General features: G+C 39.8%; 1 protein-coding gene across 1 annotated transcript; it reads right to left on the bottom strand.

The window, feature by feature from the left end:
• Positions 1–404: 404 nt before the first annotated feature.
• Positions 405–12586, bottom strand: LOC135336411 (uncharacterized). The gene is made up of 9 exons (XM_064532174.1): positions 12427–12586; positions 6100–7632; positions 5904–6041; positions 5606–5836; positions 5054–5242; positions 1891–2085; positions 1028–1219; positions 604–791; positions 405–470 (listed from the first exon to the last, which is right to left on the bottom strand). Exons 1-9 carry the CDS (start codon positions 12518–12520, stop codon positions 405–407), a joined length of 2826 nt encoding a protein of 941 aa, XP_064388244.1. The 5' UTR covers positions 12521–12586.
• Positions 12587–18736: the final 6150 nt, after the last annotated feature.

The following is an 18736-nucleotide window of genomic DNA, read 5'->3' as shown; positions in this document are numbered from 1 at the left end:
CACCGTGAATCGTTTCACTTTGGCTAGCTTTGTCTCAGCTAGCTAGCTAGCTACCTCAAACAAAGAAGACCAAGACTTAAGTTCTAGTATCAAATCCTGCATGCTCCAGTATTCTCAGACTCACAACTTTATTCGATATTCAGGAAGGACAAGTTTTGAACAATCTCAGCCACATGAAACCTCTCAGGTAAATGTAATGGTGCTCAGCTAGACTAGCAATACACAATTGACACCTGCCTTTTAGAATGTCTATAGCTAGCTAGACTAGCTAGACAGTCTAGCTAGCTTCTCACAAACATGTAAAAAAAGTCATTACAAACAATGAGCAGTAGGTGTAACCAGTAGGTGTGCCCCAATCAAAAAGGTGTGGCACCGGAAGTGGGCGTGGCTAAAATTTCCCGGCACTACCGCGCCGCTAGTTTTTCAAAGGAAACCCCTGTGTCAAAAGTCTGGCTACGCCCCTGATGCGTCTGTAAGTGTGAACATGCACACGCAGATTGTGTGTAATCAAACCAACTGTTTGCGATGTGCTAGCCAATCGACTCGTTGTTCATGCAGCTCTATTCTTGCCGAGCCTATAATTATATCACAAGAAACTCTTACGTTGGCACACAGGAGGCTGACCAGCCAAGTACTTGAGATTAAGCACGTTCGAGTTGCAATTCCGACCAGAAAGAAACCAGGATTACAGCTATATGTAGCCCTAGTTCCAATATCAAAATCAGGAGTAAAATCAGGACCATATATAATAGCTCCGTTTGAAATGGGTTCCAGTGCTGGACATAGCTTTGCTGTAAAAATAATAAGAATAGCGATTGGGCAATTAACACGAGCAGATATGCTTGAACAACGATTGCATTGCATTGCAACAATAGGTTTGCACACAGTGTGGGCGTCGGGGGCGGATCCAGGAATTGGGGAAAGGGGGGTTCGTTAACGGTGTTACTGACATTTTACTTTTGACATGACATAAAAACAAACATGATAATTAAAAGAGATAATTAAATAATGAATCTATAATACGTACCTCGGCACACAGGAATCAGGCCAGACCATATCCCTGTATTTAAACACATTCGAGTCTCAGATCCGACACCCAGAATGAAACCATCATTACAGCTATGAGTGGCCACTGTATCCACTTCGAAAGGAGCGGTCATATCAGGACCATATGTAATAGCTCCGTTTGAAATGGGTGCCAGTTCTGGACATAGCTTTGCTGTAAAAATAATAAGTTGTATGCACAAAAGATTGGGCAATAGTCCTATTCGTTTAAGAGCCTGGAATTTTGATTGCTTTTTGAACACCCACTAACTACTTCCTGTATAGCTTCCGCAGTAAAATTGTGCTGAGCTGGCACACCCTTTTACACATTGTAAAATCAATGCGTTTTTTCAGCTTCTGCATTCTGCAATGCATGTGCTATTATTCTAAAAAAAGGAAGTTTGTGAAATATTGAAGTAAGAGCTACACAATGGTTTTTGTCCCAGAGAGTGTTTGTCAACTGTCAGTGAGCTAGCTGGTCTTGAAGATACCTACTATACAATTTTACAATGACTTCAATGTAAAAGGGCGTGCCAGCTCAGCACAATTTTACTGCGGAAGTTATACAGGAAGTAGTTAGTGGGCGTTCAAAAAGCAATCAAAATTCCAGGCTCTTAAACAAATAGGACTATTAACACGAGCAGATATATGCTTGAACAACGATTGCATTGCAACAATAGGTTTGATTACATGCACACAGTGTGGGCATCGGGGGTGGATCCAGGAATTGGGGAAAGGGGGGTTCGTTAACGGTGTTACTGACATTTTACTTTTGACATGACATAAAAACAAACATGATAAGAGAGATAATTAAATAATTTGCTTTAACGAATCTATAATACGTACCTCCGCACACAGGAATCAGGCCAGACCATATCCCTGTGTTGAAACACACTCGAGTCTCAGATCCGACCACTAGAATGAAACCATCATCACATCTATGAGTAGCCACTGTATCCACTTCAAAAGGAGCGGTCATATCGGGATCATATGTAATTGCTCCGTTTGGAATAGGTGCCAGTGTCGGACATTCAGACACCACTTTAAAAGGATGTAAAGTTGGTTAACAGTGTGAAAACAAGCCGATAACTGTAACACTATTGTGCCTCAAAATTAATATTGATTTATGGGGTGCCAAATGTGTCAAAATTAAAAAAATTGCCCGTATTTATATATCTATGTGTGTATTTATAAATCCACGTCTGTATTTATAAATCCATGCCAAGATTTATATATCTATACTCAGATTTATAAATCCATGTCCAAATATATATATCTATACTCAGATTTATAAATCCATGTCTGTATTTATAAATCCATGCCAAGATTTATATATCTATGCTCAGATTTATAAATCCATTCTCCAGATTTATATATCCATGCTCAGATTTATATATCCATGCTCTGATTTATATATCCATGTCCAGATTTATATATCCATGCCCAGATTTATAAATCCATGTCCAGATTTTTATATATTTACACCCAGATTTATATATCCATGTCCAGATTTATAAATCCACACCCAGATTTATTTATCCATGTCTAGATTTATAAATCCACACCCAGATTTATATTATAATGTCAGTCAAGTGATACTCACATGATTAATTATAGGTTGCAGAGGAGGCTGGAACCAGTTGACCTTAGCTATAATTAAGGTCACTAGACAATCATGTACTTCAAGCCCTTGTGCTGTATAAGCTATTTTGCAAGTGGGGGTCAGCTAAGGTCAAGTGGTTCCAGCCTCCTTTGCACTAGCCTCGAGACCAGGCCGATATTAATCGGCCTGGATTCGAGGCTACCTTTGCACTAGCTATTAATCACGTGAGTATCACATGACTGGCATTATAATATAAATCTGAGTGTGGATTAGACATGGATATATAAATCTGGGTGTGGATTTATAAATCTGGACATGGATATATAAACCTGGGTGTGGATTTATAAATCTGGACATGGATATATAAATCTGGGTGTGGATTTATAAATCTGGACATGGATATATAAATCTGGGTGTGGTCTATATAAATCTGGACATGGATTTATAAATCTGGGCATGGATACATAAATCTGGACATGGATATATAAATCAGAGCATGGATATATAAATCTGAGCATGGATATATAAATCTGGAGAATAGATTTATAAATCTGAGTATAGATATATAAATCTTGGCATGGATTTATAAATACAGACGTAGATTTATAAATACACACATAGATATATAAATACAGGCAATTTTTTTAATTTTGACACATTTGGCACCCCATATTGATTACTATAATTATTAGTGCCATGAAGCACTATATTATAGTCACAACAAACCATGTAGTTTTTTTTACAAAGATCAATATGCTAACAAATGCCATAGACTACTAGGATCTACAACTGTATAGTAACCACAGACTGCTCTATTATTCTGTGCATGGTTGGCATTTTTGGAACAGTTTGGTAGTTACAGCACGGCTGGGGTAGTTAGAACACGGTTGGTATTCAAAATAATTGATTTTTAAGCCATAGAATTTTACGATAGCTACAACGTACTGCTCCATGGTTGCAATGTGAGTACAGCTATAAGCGATTCTATAAGCTTCTAGCAATGCTTAACAAAGGCTTTATTCTCGAGTAAAGGCTAGTTTTGCTTACCAGTACGTTGAAGGCTATTGCAGTCTCTCCAGAATCAGGAATAGCAAAATTTTTTCATAGAAGGTTAATTGCTATTCTACTTAGTAGTTAGCTCTATACTAGAGCCGATAGGTATTAGTATTGGCAAGAAGCTAAAAACTATATACAAACTAGTTAATGCACTGTTTTACGCTCGTGCTCTATGGATATTATTGGCCTCGCGGAAGTTCTCGAAGCATCATGTAGCACTCGGCGAACGCAACCGTGCATTAACTAGTACATAATTTATAATTATAGTGAAGAGGAATGTACAGTAAACTTTTTTGCTAATCTGCCTCTCTAACCTCGATATACCGGTAGTTTCATTTGGCACGGATTGCTAGCTCGCTCTGAAATGCGGCTACTCTGCTATTTCGTATACTGGTCAGTTCTGGCTGGGAATTTAATGTATTTTTGTTACGGCCAGATATGGCGTTTTAGGTGTTGTTTGGCAGATAAAATTGGAATTATTGCTGATCATGTTACCTACAGCCAATGGCATCAATTAAATCATGTTAAATGACTTAGGTTTGTGAGTATGAGCTGCTTGTGTGAAGGAAAAGGAACCTCACTCTCGTGAAACCTGGCCTCAAGCTCTTGCTATATTAGTGACTATTTTTCTCCCTTCTGCTCTTTTAGAGAAAAATTGCCCTGGTAACGAGGCTAATTTTAAATATAGTGGTGAGGACGTTAAACTTATTTATACAGAATAATACCATAATTATAGCGGGTTATTTCTATACATTTTCGCATTTCGCGGATTACATTTTTGAGGATAGATATTCAAACAATCACACCCCTACAGTAGAGAGGTTTCAATACTGGGTTCAATACCGATTTTCGAGGCACTAATTTTTCGAGGTTGGAGATCATTATAAGCAGGAGTGTATGAAGAGGAGTATTCAACTCCCACGCACATTCCATTCTACATCTTGGAATGAATCCGTCACTAACACTTGTAGTTGTGTAAACTGTTAGCCATGAATAAGTGGGCTGGAGGTACAAACCACATGCGTGTATGCTGATATCATTTTTAACTAATTAACCACTACACCTACGCACCCACTTAAGATTCGGTCTGATAGTGACGTGGTATGACATACTTGTACCGTAACGTGGTTTACACTACAACTGCTACAATTGGATACTAGGGTTAGGGGTATACTCCTCTTCATACACTCCTGTTATAAGCATAATCCTTGAAAACCTCAAAATGTAGCGCCTTGAAAATAACCAGATATAATTATACCGTAATGGAAATAGTGCAAATTAAGCAAACGTAAACATGACTCTGATCACTATTTAAAGAGAGAAAGATTGATTTACAAAATACTGACTTACTCCCACAGTTTGGTACACTTCCTGACCACACTCCATTCTCACAAGTCCTTGTAGCTTCTCCTAATAAAGTTTCATTATCACACTCATACGTGGCAACTGTTCCGTATGGTCGACCATTAATCTCTGTGAAAATCCTAAAGTCGTATGAGATGGAGCCACCAGAGAAAGCAGGTAGGTCAAGACAGGCACCTATATAAGGGGTGGGCAATATACAGTATCCCACAATGTAGGTAATTAAACAAAAGCAACTGATTCTGAATTAATGCATGCCACTTTGTAGCCATTATTGTGATGTGTGCACTTCCACCAAGGTAATAATAACTGTTGCCAAACAACTATAGAGTGTATACTATCCCCAGGGATGTCCTGGCATAATATTATAGTGACAATCACTGCAAGCCATGTCAATTTTTGATGCTTCTATATAGCCAAACTATATAATTATTATTGTCTATTCCCCACATGATAAGCACCCATGCACAATAATTAACATGGAGCACTGCATGCAAGTGTTTACAATTGCCCAATACTAGCTATTGCACATCCACTCACCTTGGTCATCAATAATGGTTATGGTGTACCGAGTTCTGGGCAGGTAGCAGTTCTCTCCTGCAACACACTGCACAATCACCTCCACCACTTCCACTGGCTCTGGAGTGTCATCATCCAAAATAGTGACTACGTATGGAATGTTAGGGGTCATAGCACCTCTGCCCCATCGCAGGTTGCCATTTTGTTCGGGCCCACCGTTTCTTTGTGGCAGAGGATCATTATAATCAGAGCCTGCATGCATGGAAGTCATTGACAATAAAAGCAAACTCAACTGCGTAATGGTATATGAACTAAATACCTTCTATGGCTGAGAGGTCTTGAGTCTCAGCAAATGCTCTACTACGGTCTGACTGATCACCACGGGTGATACTAAACATGAGATCAACCGTTCCAACAGTTTCCAGTACAACTTGATCCACTGCTCGAATCCAGGCCACTATACATAAACAAAGAGTAATATTAACATAAAACAACAAGAATTTCCGAAATCTTACGTCCAACTGGCTCCATTTCAAAAGGCAAAGGATAAGCAAATGAAACCTCTCGAGCGTAGCCATATGCAAATCCCCAAAATGCTCCACCTTCAATGTTGTCGTAAGAAATGTCAAAATTACCTACGCCCAAAAATCTGGTAGCTCCGTAAGCACACACCTCATTTGAACCATCCACTAAACAGTTGATGGCTTCGTATTGGTCGGGAATGTATGTTTCTCCATTTACACGAAACCTCTGCCGATCTTGTAGGGAATTATCGAAGATGCGAGTGGGCAAGATGTAGCTTAGAAATCCCTGGAACTGAGTAGTCAAATTATTGGCTGTACTGAGACTATAACTATTCAAATAAGAGCTAGCTGGTGGTATGTAAACGAGGGCTGGATCTCCAATTGGATTAAAAGGAAGTGGTGGATCCGGAATGTTTTGAAGGTTGTCAATCAAGTTTCCAAGTGTGAAAGCAGCCATAGTAACGGGTTGAGAGGACGTAACACAACAATAGGTCTGAGCACTCTGAGGTGTCTGGCACTCAGCGTATTGTCCTGCACCCACTGTGGCCGTGTAAACACTATTTCCAGCGCTAACCAGTCCAACTCGATTATTCCCATCAGCTGAACTTGCTGCACACTCACAATTGATTGTTACTTGTGCTCCAGCCCCAAGGGATCCAATTCTGTACAGTTCACCGCTTTGTCTGACAGCAAAGGGAGCCATGAAAAACAGGTCACCGTATGTTGGATGAGGTGGCAATTGTTCTACAAGATAGTCGCAAGTTCCGTCATCAGTAGGAGTTCCACATTGATGCCCAGAAAATACAGCCAATGGCTTGTCAGAAGTGATGATAGAGCCAGTAAGATCGTCAAGATTGCTGATCATCACAGTATCAAAACGATTGAAAGCCCTCCCATAAGTTGCTTCGACTCGAGCACTTGGGTTGCCAGAACTCGGTAGCACCCAAGCGGGATGGGTTTGGATTTGGGAGGCTTGTACACTGACAGTAGTGTCATCTCGACAAGGAGTAAAGAGAAATCGACTCTCAAATCTTTCTCCACCGAATATATCAGATGAAAAGATGAAGTACTTGTAATATGTCGCACCTGGAAACTCGACACAGTTGATAGCCATGTACGCATCAGTGGAAACCAATTCATCACTAAGCACATATATAGTGAGCTCATCGTTTGCATTTTCTGCTGTTATAAACAATCCCTTTTGTCTTTCAGCTTCATCGATTTCTCCATTGTTTTGCACGGCTATGTCTGGTTGGCCACCACTTCCTGCCGGCAGATTAATGAAAGTGAATTCTCCTCTTCGAGCGATTTCCATGCGGGACCATAGCCCAGATCCAGGAGAGGTCTCAGTGAATCCTGCTCCAATCACTCCCGGCCATCGTGTCTCTAAGGTGAAACGTGAGCTCTCCTGTTCAGTGGTGAGGAAAAGACCGATTTGTTGTTCAGTGACGGCTGCAGTTCGTGCGTGATTCTGCATGAAGGCAAGAGCAAATCTGCTTCCTCTGGTGTTTGGAGCATTGGGATCTGCAAGGGTTTTGAATTTTCTAGCAGTTATGAATCATTACCTGAAATAAGGATTCACTCAAATTAATATATGTTTAGACCCTTGTTGATAAGATCATGGAAAAAGTGCCTCAGAGCAGGTATACTAGTATACCAATTTACTTAGTATACCTAGTATTCCGTTGTCAAGTAATTGTAGTCAAGCCTCGAAGGCAAGGTTTGCGCATGCGCATAGCATCTAGACACTGTTTTGTCAGTTTCTATATATATGTGATGAAGCCCTCAGCCACTTGTAGTACCTTATATAATCAGTACCTTTGAACTTCTAAATCCCATATAGACACCTCCAAAAAAGTGCTTAACTATTATATAGATACAGCTGATACAAGACCATTGCACTACTGGTATTAAGGGTGGGATCATTTCATGCAACACAATCTTTGTGAGCCAGCCATAGTCTAAACTCGACAGAATCTTCACGAGGAATGGTTGAACTTTACTTAATTTACTCACTAACTTTACTTTAGCAACAGTCAACCTAGCAACTGCATCATTTCTTTTGAACTATAATATCTGAAGTTGGTATCTCGATCTGTGTCTCTACTAAATCTGTGGTCTCTATTCAAGTCAACCATGTTCCTCCACCTCAGTTTATAAAATTATAGTCCTGGACCTAGCTCCACCCACAAAACGGAAACATCCAGCTCCTCCACCAGTTTTGCAGCAAACAATACTTTCCAAGAAACAAGCAGCTTGTACTATACTCTCACAAAGCGAAAGGAAGACATCTAAGCAAGAATTTGCAGCAAACAAGCCCAGCAAATGAGCGGCTCTATACTACTCTTGAACAAAGCCAAAGGAAGAAGCCAAAGCTAGAACCCCAGCACTTCCATACATCCAGCTCCTCCCCCATGCAGCCTTGGAGCAAAAAAGTACAGCACAATGCACAAGAAACGAGCGGCTCCTATATACTACTCTCAAACAAAGCCAAAAAATACTCTAGAGCTTCTCTCTTCCATTCTAGTTCTGTTATTATGTTACTAGACAAAGCATCTAGCTACAATAATTTTTTTTCTTGTAAATGACAATACAATGTATAATGTTGTAGTTTGTAGCCCAGAGCAATCTATAGTACCGGTACTATAGCTTATAGTTCCGGTACTATAGCTTATAGTTCCCTGCTAAATACACTCGAATGGAATCTAATATACCTTAAGGCGACATATTTTAATTCTTGCAAGTTGTGATTTTAATGAGATTCATTGCAATTTCCAATAATCTGCGAGTACACATTTTTGCAATTTTACTCTCATTCGCAGAAATAGCAGAAATTAATACTTGCGAACATAATCATGTCATCTTAAGGCAGTAAAAGATTGGGCAACACGAGCTTATAACTATAGGCCCTGATAAATTATGCTCGGAATAATTTTAGCATAATAGGTGTCTCAAGAATAATTGGGCATCAATGTCCATTTTTGGTAAAGATCATTACATTAAGTTTTGCATAAGGATGTTCTCATGGTAAAAAGGCTAAAGGTGTCTCATGATCAGCTGCCCTTCTTTTAGGAAGACTTAATTTTGAGTGTCGGAATATTTTAACTGAGTCAGCGAGAAATACAGAAATCAATTATATCTTGATCAGTTGCATGTGTGTTGTGTTTATATATACGTCTTAACTTATTTTATTAATCAGAGAATAATCGGATTTTTAGGTTGGTACTTGATATAAGACTCACGAATATAGCTGAATCAGCAATAAACTACAATGTAGTTCCTAAGTTCGATGGTTCCACAGTTCCACAGTTCCATGGTTCCACAGTTCCATGGTTCCACAGTTCCATGGTTCCATAGTTCCATGGTTCCACGGTTCCACAGTTCCATGGTTCCTTGGTTCCATGGTTCCACAGTTCCATGGTTCCACGGTTCCATAGTTCCATAGTTCCTACAGTTCCACAGTTCCATGGTTCCACCGTTCCAAGCGTTCCATGGTTCCTTGGTTCCACGGTTCCACCGTTCCAAGCGTTCCATGGTTCCACGGTTCCATAGTTCCATGGTTCCACCGTTCCAAGCGTTCCATGGTTCCATGGTTCCACGATTTCATGGTTCCACCGTTCTAAGCGTTCCACGGTTCCACGGTTCCACCGTTCCATGGTTCCACAGTTCCACGGTTCCAAGCGTTCCATGGTTCCACAGTTCCAAGCGTTCCCTGGTTCCATGGTTCCACAGTTCCATGGTTCCACAGTTCCATGGTTCCACAGTTCCATGGTTCCACAGTTCCATGGTTCCACAGTTCCATGGTTCCACAGTTCCATGGTTCCACAGTTCCACCGTTCCACGGTTCCATGGTTCCACGGTTCCATGGTTCCACGGTTCCATGGTTCCGTAGTTCCATGGTTCCATTGTTCCATGGTTCCATGGTTCCATGGTTCCGTAGTTCCATGGTTCCATTGTTCCATGGTTCCATGGTTCCAAGCATTCCATGGTTCCACAGTTCCATGGTTCCATAGTTCCATGGTTCTATGGTTCCATAGTTCCAAGCGTTCCATGGTTCCACATCCATGGTTCCACGGTTCCATGGTTCCACGGTTCCATTGTTCCACGGTTCCATGGTTCCATGGTTCCAAGCGTTCCATGGTTCCACAGTTCCATGGTTCCACAGTTCCATGGTTCCACGGTTCCATAGTTCCATAGTTCCTACAGTTCCACAGTTCCATGGTTCCACCGTTCCAAGCGTTCCATGGTTCCTTGGTTCCACGGTTCCACCGTTCCAAGCGTTCCATGGTTCCACGGTTCCATAGTTCCATGGTTCCACCGTTCCAAGCGTTCCATGGTTCCATGGTTCCACGATTTCATGGTTCCACCGTTCTAAGCGTTCCACGGTTCCACGGTTCCACCGTTCCATGGTTCCACAGTTCCACGGTTCCAAGCGTTCCATGGTTCCACAGTTCCAAGCGTTCCCTGGTTCCATGGTTCCACAGTTCCATGGTTCCACAGTTCCATGGTTCCACAGTTCCATGGTTCCACAGTTCCATGGTTCCACAGTTCCATGGTTCCACAGTTCCATGGTTCCACAGTTCCACCGTTCCACGGTTCCATGGTTCCACGGTTCCATGGTTCCACGGTTCCATGGTTCCGTAGTTCCATGGTTCCATTGTTCCATGGTTCCATGGTTCCATGGTTCCGTAGTTCCATGGTTCCATTGTTCCATGGTTCCATGGTTCCAAGCATTCCATGGTTCCACAGTTCCATGGTTCCATAGTTCCATGGTTCTATGGTTCCATAGTTCCAAGCGTTCCATGGTTCCAAGCGTTCCATGGTTCCAAGCGTTCCATGGTTCCACATCCATGGTTCCACGGTTCCATGGTTCCACGGTTCCATTGTTCCACGGTTCCATGGCTCCATAGTTCCATGGTTCTATGGTTCTATGGTTCCATGCATGGTTCCACGGTTCCATTGTTCCACGGTTCCATGGCTCCATAGTTTCATGGTTCCACGGTTCCATTGTTCCACGGTTCCATGGTTCCATGGTTCCAAGCGTTCCATGGTTCCATAGTTCCATGGTTCCATAGTTCCAAGCGTTCCATGGTTCCTACTGTTCCATGGTTTCAAGCGTTCCATGGTTCCACATCCATGGTTCCACGGTTCCAAGCGTTCCACGGTTCCATTGTTCCACCGTGGAACCATGGAACTATGGAACCATAGAACTGTGGAACCATGGAACTGTGGAACATCGAAATGTAGTTTCATTGTAGTTTATTGCTGATTCAGCTATATTCATGAGTCTTATATCAAGTACCAACCCATTTTTAGGAGAATAATAATAGGCACATTTTTCAAGAATTAATAGAGCATAATTATTTTATCAAGGCCTGAACATAATTATAATGAAAGCACCGCGTGTGCTGATGCCTCGGTGGAGGTGCCAAAGCTACATAACATAAAGCTACTAATAGCTAGCTTTTATACACACATTGATTATAATTATCATGATTAATTTTGCTGCATGCAGAATCCAGAATCACAGGGAAACTCAAAGAGTGGGTAATGATCGACGATGATCGTTGTTAAAACGATCGATGCCAAAAGTTCAAGTCTAAAATTAATGGCTGCAAGTCAGCAGAGCCTTGCAGCTCTTTTCTCACTCTTGCAGGTACCAATAGCTAGCGTTCTAGTGCAGAGTTAACTACTAAGTAGAGTATAGCAACACTCGGTGAACAAGTTTTGCTACGAACTCTTCTGAAAAGGCATTCCAAGTAAGCAAAACTAGGCATAACTCGAGAATGAAGCTTTATTTTGCGAATCCACAAATACCAAGCCAAGAAAACATGACTAGAAGCCTATAGAAACTCTTACTTGCACTTCATTGATCCTTGAGCAGCTGAAACAGTCTACACACACACACACACACACACACAAACACACTACCGTATACCTCGCTTGCGCATGCGCACCGAGGCATAATTATGCATGCACACATTGTATAATACTGTGCTGTGATGGAAAGCATGAACAACGATCGGCTATATAGCACATCGCAAACAATTGTTTTGATTAAACACAAACCTGCGTTATTATATAGTTTCATTACACTCACAGACGCAAACATGCAATTATTAACTTTCTCAGAACCTAATAATTTTTACATACGTAAGCACACAGGAATCAGGCCAGACCATCTCCCTGAGTCTAAACACACTCGAGTCTCAAATCCAACTTTATAGTGTGTAGATCTATACAAGCAGTGGCTATATAATATCAGCTGACAGAAAAGCTGATAGAAAAGCATGCACGTGCACATGCAACACCACTTACTGATGTCCATGATAAGTTCATCACCAGCTCCAAGTGATGTATGAAGGAGGACAGACAATAGGAACAAGCAGCACAAATTGTTGGAGCTAGCCATAGTCTAAACTCGACAAAATCTTGTGGAAAGGACATTAACACTTGTACTGAATGGTTAGTTAGTATGGTTTTTGTGTACTGTGTTTAGGAATTTAGTTTTAGTGATGTCATTTCCTGTAGCTCAGCGCCCTCCTTTGTTATTTTATTGTTCTTTTGTTGTAAAGAGGGCCTGCGCCTGTAGGACCAGAAAGCCAGAAATCGGAAAAGGCGGAAGTGAAAGGTAAATGAGTGGGCGTAGCAGGGCAATGCATTCCAAGGTTAACCCTTGATTTTGCACAGAGATATCCTCTTGCCTGATCACTCTACTAGTCTATGTAAGTAAGTAGAAAGCTGGCCAGCCTAGTTTTAAGTAGACTCTCCATTGTCTGCAGTATAGACTTGATATAATAGCTAGCTACTTGCACATGTCTGTAGTAGACTCTAGCTAGCTACATGCACAATGACTGAATTAATTATGTCTGTACACTGAGCTAGATTTAGTATGAATTTAACATTATCATTTTTAATTCAGCCAGTCACCTAACTCCTACTTATACTCCCCAATTTATTGTCCAGAGGTTATTTGGCTCTATACTGAAACACGCCGAGCCACTTTTCTGACTTTCTGAGAGCCATGATTATAGAACGGGAACTGGAATAATTATGTTCAATCCTGGTCTATATACAAGCAATTAAGTATATCAGCCAATAAGTTATGTTGATATACTCAAGTTACTTTAATCGACTGGAACTTGCTAAGAAACTTTTCTGACTTTCCGAGAGCACTGATTCGTTAACAGGAACCCTGAAAATAATATATTCAGTGCTGGACTAGACATGCATGCAGATATCAGCCAGTATTTGATATAAATTATACTCAATTCTGAGGTTACTTTAATCGACTGGGAACTTGCTGAGCAACTTTTCTGACTTTCCGAGAGCTGTGGTTCGTTAACGGGAACCCTGAAAAATAATATATTCAGTGCTGGTCTATAGACATGCATGCAGATATCAGCCAGTATGTTGATATATACTCAAGTTTACAATTCTGAGGTTACTTCAATTGACTGGAACTTGCTGAGCAACTTTTCTGACTTTCCGAGAGCAGTGATTTGTTAACGGGAACCCTGAAAAATCAGTGCTGGTCTAGACATGCATGCAGATATCAGCTAGTATGTTGATATATACTCTTCTGAGGTTATTTGAATCGACTGGAACTTGCTGAGCAATTTTTCTGACTTTCCGAGAACAGTGGTTCGTTAATGGGAACCCTGAAAAATAATATATTCAGTGGTCTAGACATGCATGCAGATATCAGCCAGTATGTTGATATACTACTCAAGTTTACAATTCTGAGGTTACTTCAATCGACTGGAACTTGCTGAGCAATTTTTCTGACTTTCCGAGAACAGTGGTTCGTTAACGGGAACCCTGAAAAATAATATATTCAGTGCTGCATGGTATAGACATGCATGCAGATATCAGCTAGTATGTTGATATATACTCTTCTGAGGTTATTTGAATCGACTGGAACTTGCTGAGCAACTTTTCTGACTTTCCGAGAGCAGTGGTTCGTTAACAGGAACCCTGAAAAATAATATATTCAGTGCTGGTCTATAGACATGCATGCAGATATCAGCCAGTATGTTGATATATACTCAAGTTTATAATTCTGAGGTTACTTTAATCGACTGGAACTTGCTAAGCAACTTTTCTGACTTTCCGAGAGCAGTGGTTCGTTAACGGGAATCCAGAAAAATAACATATTCAGTGCTGGTCTATAGACATGCATGCAGATATCAGCCAGTATGTTGATATATATTCAAGTTTACAATTCTGAGGTTACTTTAATCGATTGGAACTTGCTAAGCAACTTTTCTGACTTTCCGAGAGCAGTGGTTTGTTAACGGGAATCCAGAAAATAAGTGCTGGTCTATGGACATGCATGCAGATATCAGCCAGTATGTTGATACATACTCAAGTTTACAATTCTGAGGTTACTTTAATCAACTGGAACTTGCTAAGCAACTTTTCTGACTTTCCGAGAGCTGTGCTTCGTAAACGGAAACCCAGAAAATAGATTTAGTGCTGGTCTTAGACAAGCAGGTAGCAGCCAATACGTTGATACACTCTTCTGAGGTTACTTTAATCGACTGGGAACTTGCTGAGAAAGTTTTCTGACTTTCCGAGAGCAGTGCTTCGTAAACAGAAACCCAGAAAATATATTTAGTGCTGGTCTTAGACAAGCAGGTAGCAGCCAATACGTTGATACACTCTTCTGAGGTTACTTTAATCGACTGGGAACTTGCTGAGAAACTTTTCTGACTTTCCGAGAGCAGTGATTCGTAAACGGAAACCCAGAAAATATATTCAGTGCAACCCAGAAAATATATTCAGTGCACTGAATATATTTTCTGGGTTTCCGTTTACGAATCACTGCTCTCGGAAAGTCAGAAAAGCTGGTCCTATAGTATAGACAAGCAGGTATCAGCCAATAATTATGTTGATATATACCTAAGTTTACAATTATGAGGCTATACTTTAATCGACTGCATGGAACTTCCTGGAGCAACTTTTCAGACTTTCCATGAGTAGTGATTCAACTGTAATTCATAAAAAGCATTTCTTGGACAAGCAATGCAGGCAGTCAGTCCATCCATACCTTCAGTTATTGTTACTTTACTCAACTATAGAACGACTCTTGACGTTCCATGGGCAGTAATTCAAATGTTGATTACAATTTCACTAGATGCAAGATTATTATTCACGGCTCAGTGCAAAGATAGCCATTTAAGTAAGTTCGTGACAGAAGATTCAATCATGAGAAACTATATTGAGTTCTGACTATAGAGATTGAATTAAAGTGTACGGACTATATACATAGACTCTATACTATATAATTTCATTTTGCTGGGCTGATAGACTGGTGTGTACCTGGTTTGTTGCATGACCATGCATGCATCTATATATAGTGTGTTGTCAGCAGCTAATTACTATAGACTTTGCTTGAATAGATGTATTACTATGTATTGTCTTGATAATTTGATATAATATAGTGTGTGTCATGGGTGTAGACTAAATTCTATACCAGGATCCATGCAACACAGTATACACAAACAATCCTCATTATAGTCAAGTCCTGGCAGTGTATATATACGTAGTCTACACCAGTCCTATATATACAATAGGTATATGGACGAGCAGTGACAATGAAGTAGGCAGTGATGATGCTGCGATTGAAAGACAGTTAGGAGAGAGAGTGAGGAAAACTCTCACTGGATAAATACAGGCGTATATAGTTACAAGATAAACTACATTGCAAGTAGATGATAATCGCTATAGTTAAGCTTGTATAGATTGTACACCATCGTCTCTAGATATATATGTCCTATAATAGCTGTAATGCATGCAAGGCCGGCCTATATAATTATATAGGCGATAGGAAAATGGGGGTGAGGCTGAAACCCCCCATGCAGGTGATTCTGGTGCATCCAAAGCACTTCCTGACACAGTAATTTATGTTGCTTACATTTTATAGAAGGCAAGCATAATTATATCTCTACCAAAGATTGGAGCGCCCCAATAAAAAAGACTTACTACTGTCGTGGCCGTACCGTGACCATACCGTGACAATTAAGCTGTCAGTATGTAAAATGAATAATTATGTCAATAATTTTTTTACACCATAATTATAATTAAATACACCAAGCCACAGGTGTTTCAACCAGAAAGAGATTCCATGAAGTGTTCTGGCATTAGCGAAGATGAGGTGCAAAAATAATTATATCAATAGTTCTCGACTCAACCAGAAAATCAAAGGAAGATTTGAGAATAAACCATCCAATGCATTCAAGCAATCCTTATATAATTATAGCATCAAGTTCATAATAAGCATTATGCATGGACTATCCCGTAGACATACAAAGCAAGATAATAATACAACGTACATACCAGACAGGCTTTAATTAATATGGCCGGGGCTGTTAAAATAATGTTGTGTCGTTGAAACTTAATTATCCAACTGATAGCCTCCCTCACACATATATAGGGCAATATTCTAGATTTATATATTTTAACAGATACACCAAGAGAGGCCGGTATAGTGGATCAACCATATATAATTAACTATACTCCGACCACTTCTTAGTTTTATTCTCTCTCACAGCCAACTATATAGTTATAAAATCCGCCTATTTGATCCACAACTAACTTTTTTTTTACAATTCAAGCTATAATTATAACTTCAGCAGTACTTCCACCCAATCATCTCCCTATAAGCCTCCCAATAATTATGTTAAAACTGCCTATTTATATAGAACTAAAAACAGACAACATCAGCTATTGTATATAATTTTATTATACAGTCATGCAACGGCCACAACAGCGTCCTTAATTGGTTCACCAAGGAATAAAACATAACGTTAAAAACTTGTATGGATTAAGGAAATATACACTACTATCAAGCTATGCAAACTAGAGGAACTGCAATTACAAAACCAATCCCTGATCCTAAAATTGATTATGACACAAACCTATAGCACAAACTCTATAGCAGCCAACCCCAAGAAGCTGTTCTCTAAATCCACTATACCTATGCCCTTGTAACAGATGTATCGTGAACTGCATGCATAATAACTTACGAGAACTATTAACAATCTGTCTATAATGTTATGTGTTTGTCCATTACAATTATGTGTTTTATACTCAGCGACATCATACACAAAGTAACATGACTCGCGCACGTGATGAAGTATACTGTAAACTTACTAGTAATCTCCTAGAAAATGTTAACCGTGACGTTTTTAGGGGTGCATGTACAATGGCATCTGATTCTAGCTATATTCGTTTGCGTTCAACGTTCAGAGCTGCTCACTGCACACTGATAGAAGATGATCTTTTCACAAAAATCATAAATAGAGACAATAGTCGGGTTGATCCTCTTCACTTCCACTCTTTACTCACTGCTAACAAATTCTGTGCGTTGCGTAATGTGTGCGCAAGCTTGCGCAATTGACAGGATATCACGTTACTTTGTGCACAGTTTTGTGTATAGAGGTATTGGTAGTTCGACACTCTTTTCTTCTTATATTATTTCAGTATACTCTTGCCGTTAATGTATAGTGCTGTAATTATTAATGATATAGTAACTAATATTATTTCTAGCACAATACGTATATACGGTATCTCACATAATACCATGGCATAGTTATAGCCATGGGTATATACATGCATGTATAACATGCACTCAGCCATAATTTTCATATAATTATCAGTTCACCAATAGTGTGTAATATTATTCATATGCATGCACACAGTACAGGTAACAGAGCTTTTCCAGTTTGAAAGAGTATGCCCTATAAATACACTAGCTGAGTTTTGAAAAAAGTGAGACAAATTGTATGACACTATTAGATGCTTAAAACTACTGGAATTTTTTATCTGCATGTTCCCATATAATATGCATAAATGACCTGATCATGACATATTCAGCAGATTACATTAAGAACGAAGACATTATCAAACTCCATTCTTCTGTAAATAATGCTCATAGGACACATGCATGCAGGACACCATCAATGTGTACAGATACAACCAACTGACCTCACAGAATCTATTGGTTCCTAAATTAAACAGCATTGCAGTTATAGCAGATCTATATAATTATATATATAGAATGCACATTGTTAATTATTACAGCATAAAACAATTTATGCATGCAGTTAGCTACCTTGCCCTAGCTGGGATTGAGATGTCTCAGTATAATTATATAGCACTGCTTCGAATAATTTTCACCTTCAGCGTCATAGTGACACACACAACTCAGAACGTCTTTCACACTCAAGCCGAACCAGAAATCCAAAATCAACAAAAATTGAAAATCAGCAAAAAAAATCTGGAGACGCAACTGCTGATTGCTTTGTTGCTTTGTGCAAAATGAGATACTCCGAAAAGACATCAATGCGCAAGACATTATCCACTTGCAATTGTACCTAAATTATATGTCTACATGCAGGATAGTCTATCATGCTCATTAGAACTTGACGCTAAGGATTGCACTGGACGTAATTATTAAAGCATGGTTTTCTCAAATCTTCCTTTAATTTGATTTTCTGGTTGAGTCAGGAACTATTGATATAATTATTTTTGCACCTCTAATGCTCGAATTTCTTTTTAATCTCCCTTCGATGGCATCCTTTTTCTTCTGTACGCAACATATGCGCTTTTCTTTCTGGTTGGT

Source organism: Halichondria panicea, chromosome 5 (assembly GCF_963675165.1).
Source record: "Halichondria panicea chromosome 5, odHalPani1.1, whole genome shotgun sequence".
Classification (NCBI taxonomy): Eukaryota; Metazoa; Porifera; class Demospongiae; order Suberitida; family Halichondriidae; genus Halichondria; species Halichondria panicea.
Note: the sequence above shows the minus strand (reverse complement) of the source record. Positions and strands in the feature narration are given on the sequence as shown.

Bases quoted from the DNA above. Each gene is read 5' to 3' on its own strand.
- LOC135336411 (XM_064532174.1), bottom strand. From the start codon at position 12,520: ATGGCTAGCTCCAACAATTTGTGCTGCTTGTTCCTATTGTCTGTCCTC. The intron at 1,220-1,890 runs GTACGTATTATA...TTATTTTTACAG, and splicing joins CCTGATTCCTGTGTGCGGAG to CAAAGCTATGTCCAGAACTG. The intron at 471-603 runs GTAAGAGTTTCT...TCACACTTACAG, and splicing joins TCAGCCTCCTGTGTGCCAAC to ACGCATCAGGGGCGTAGCCA.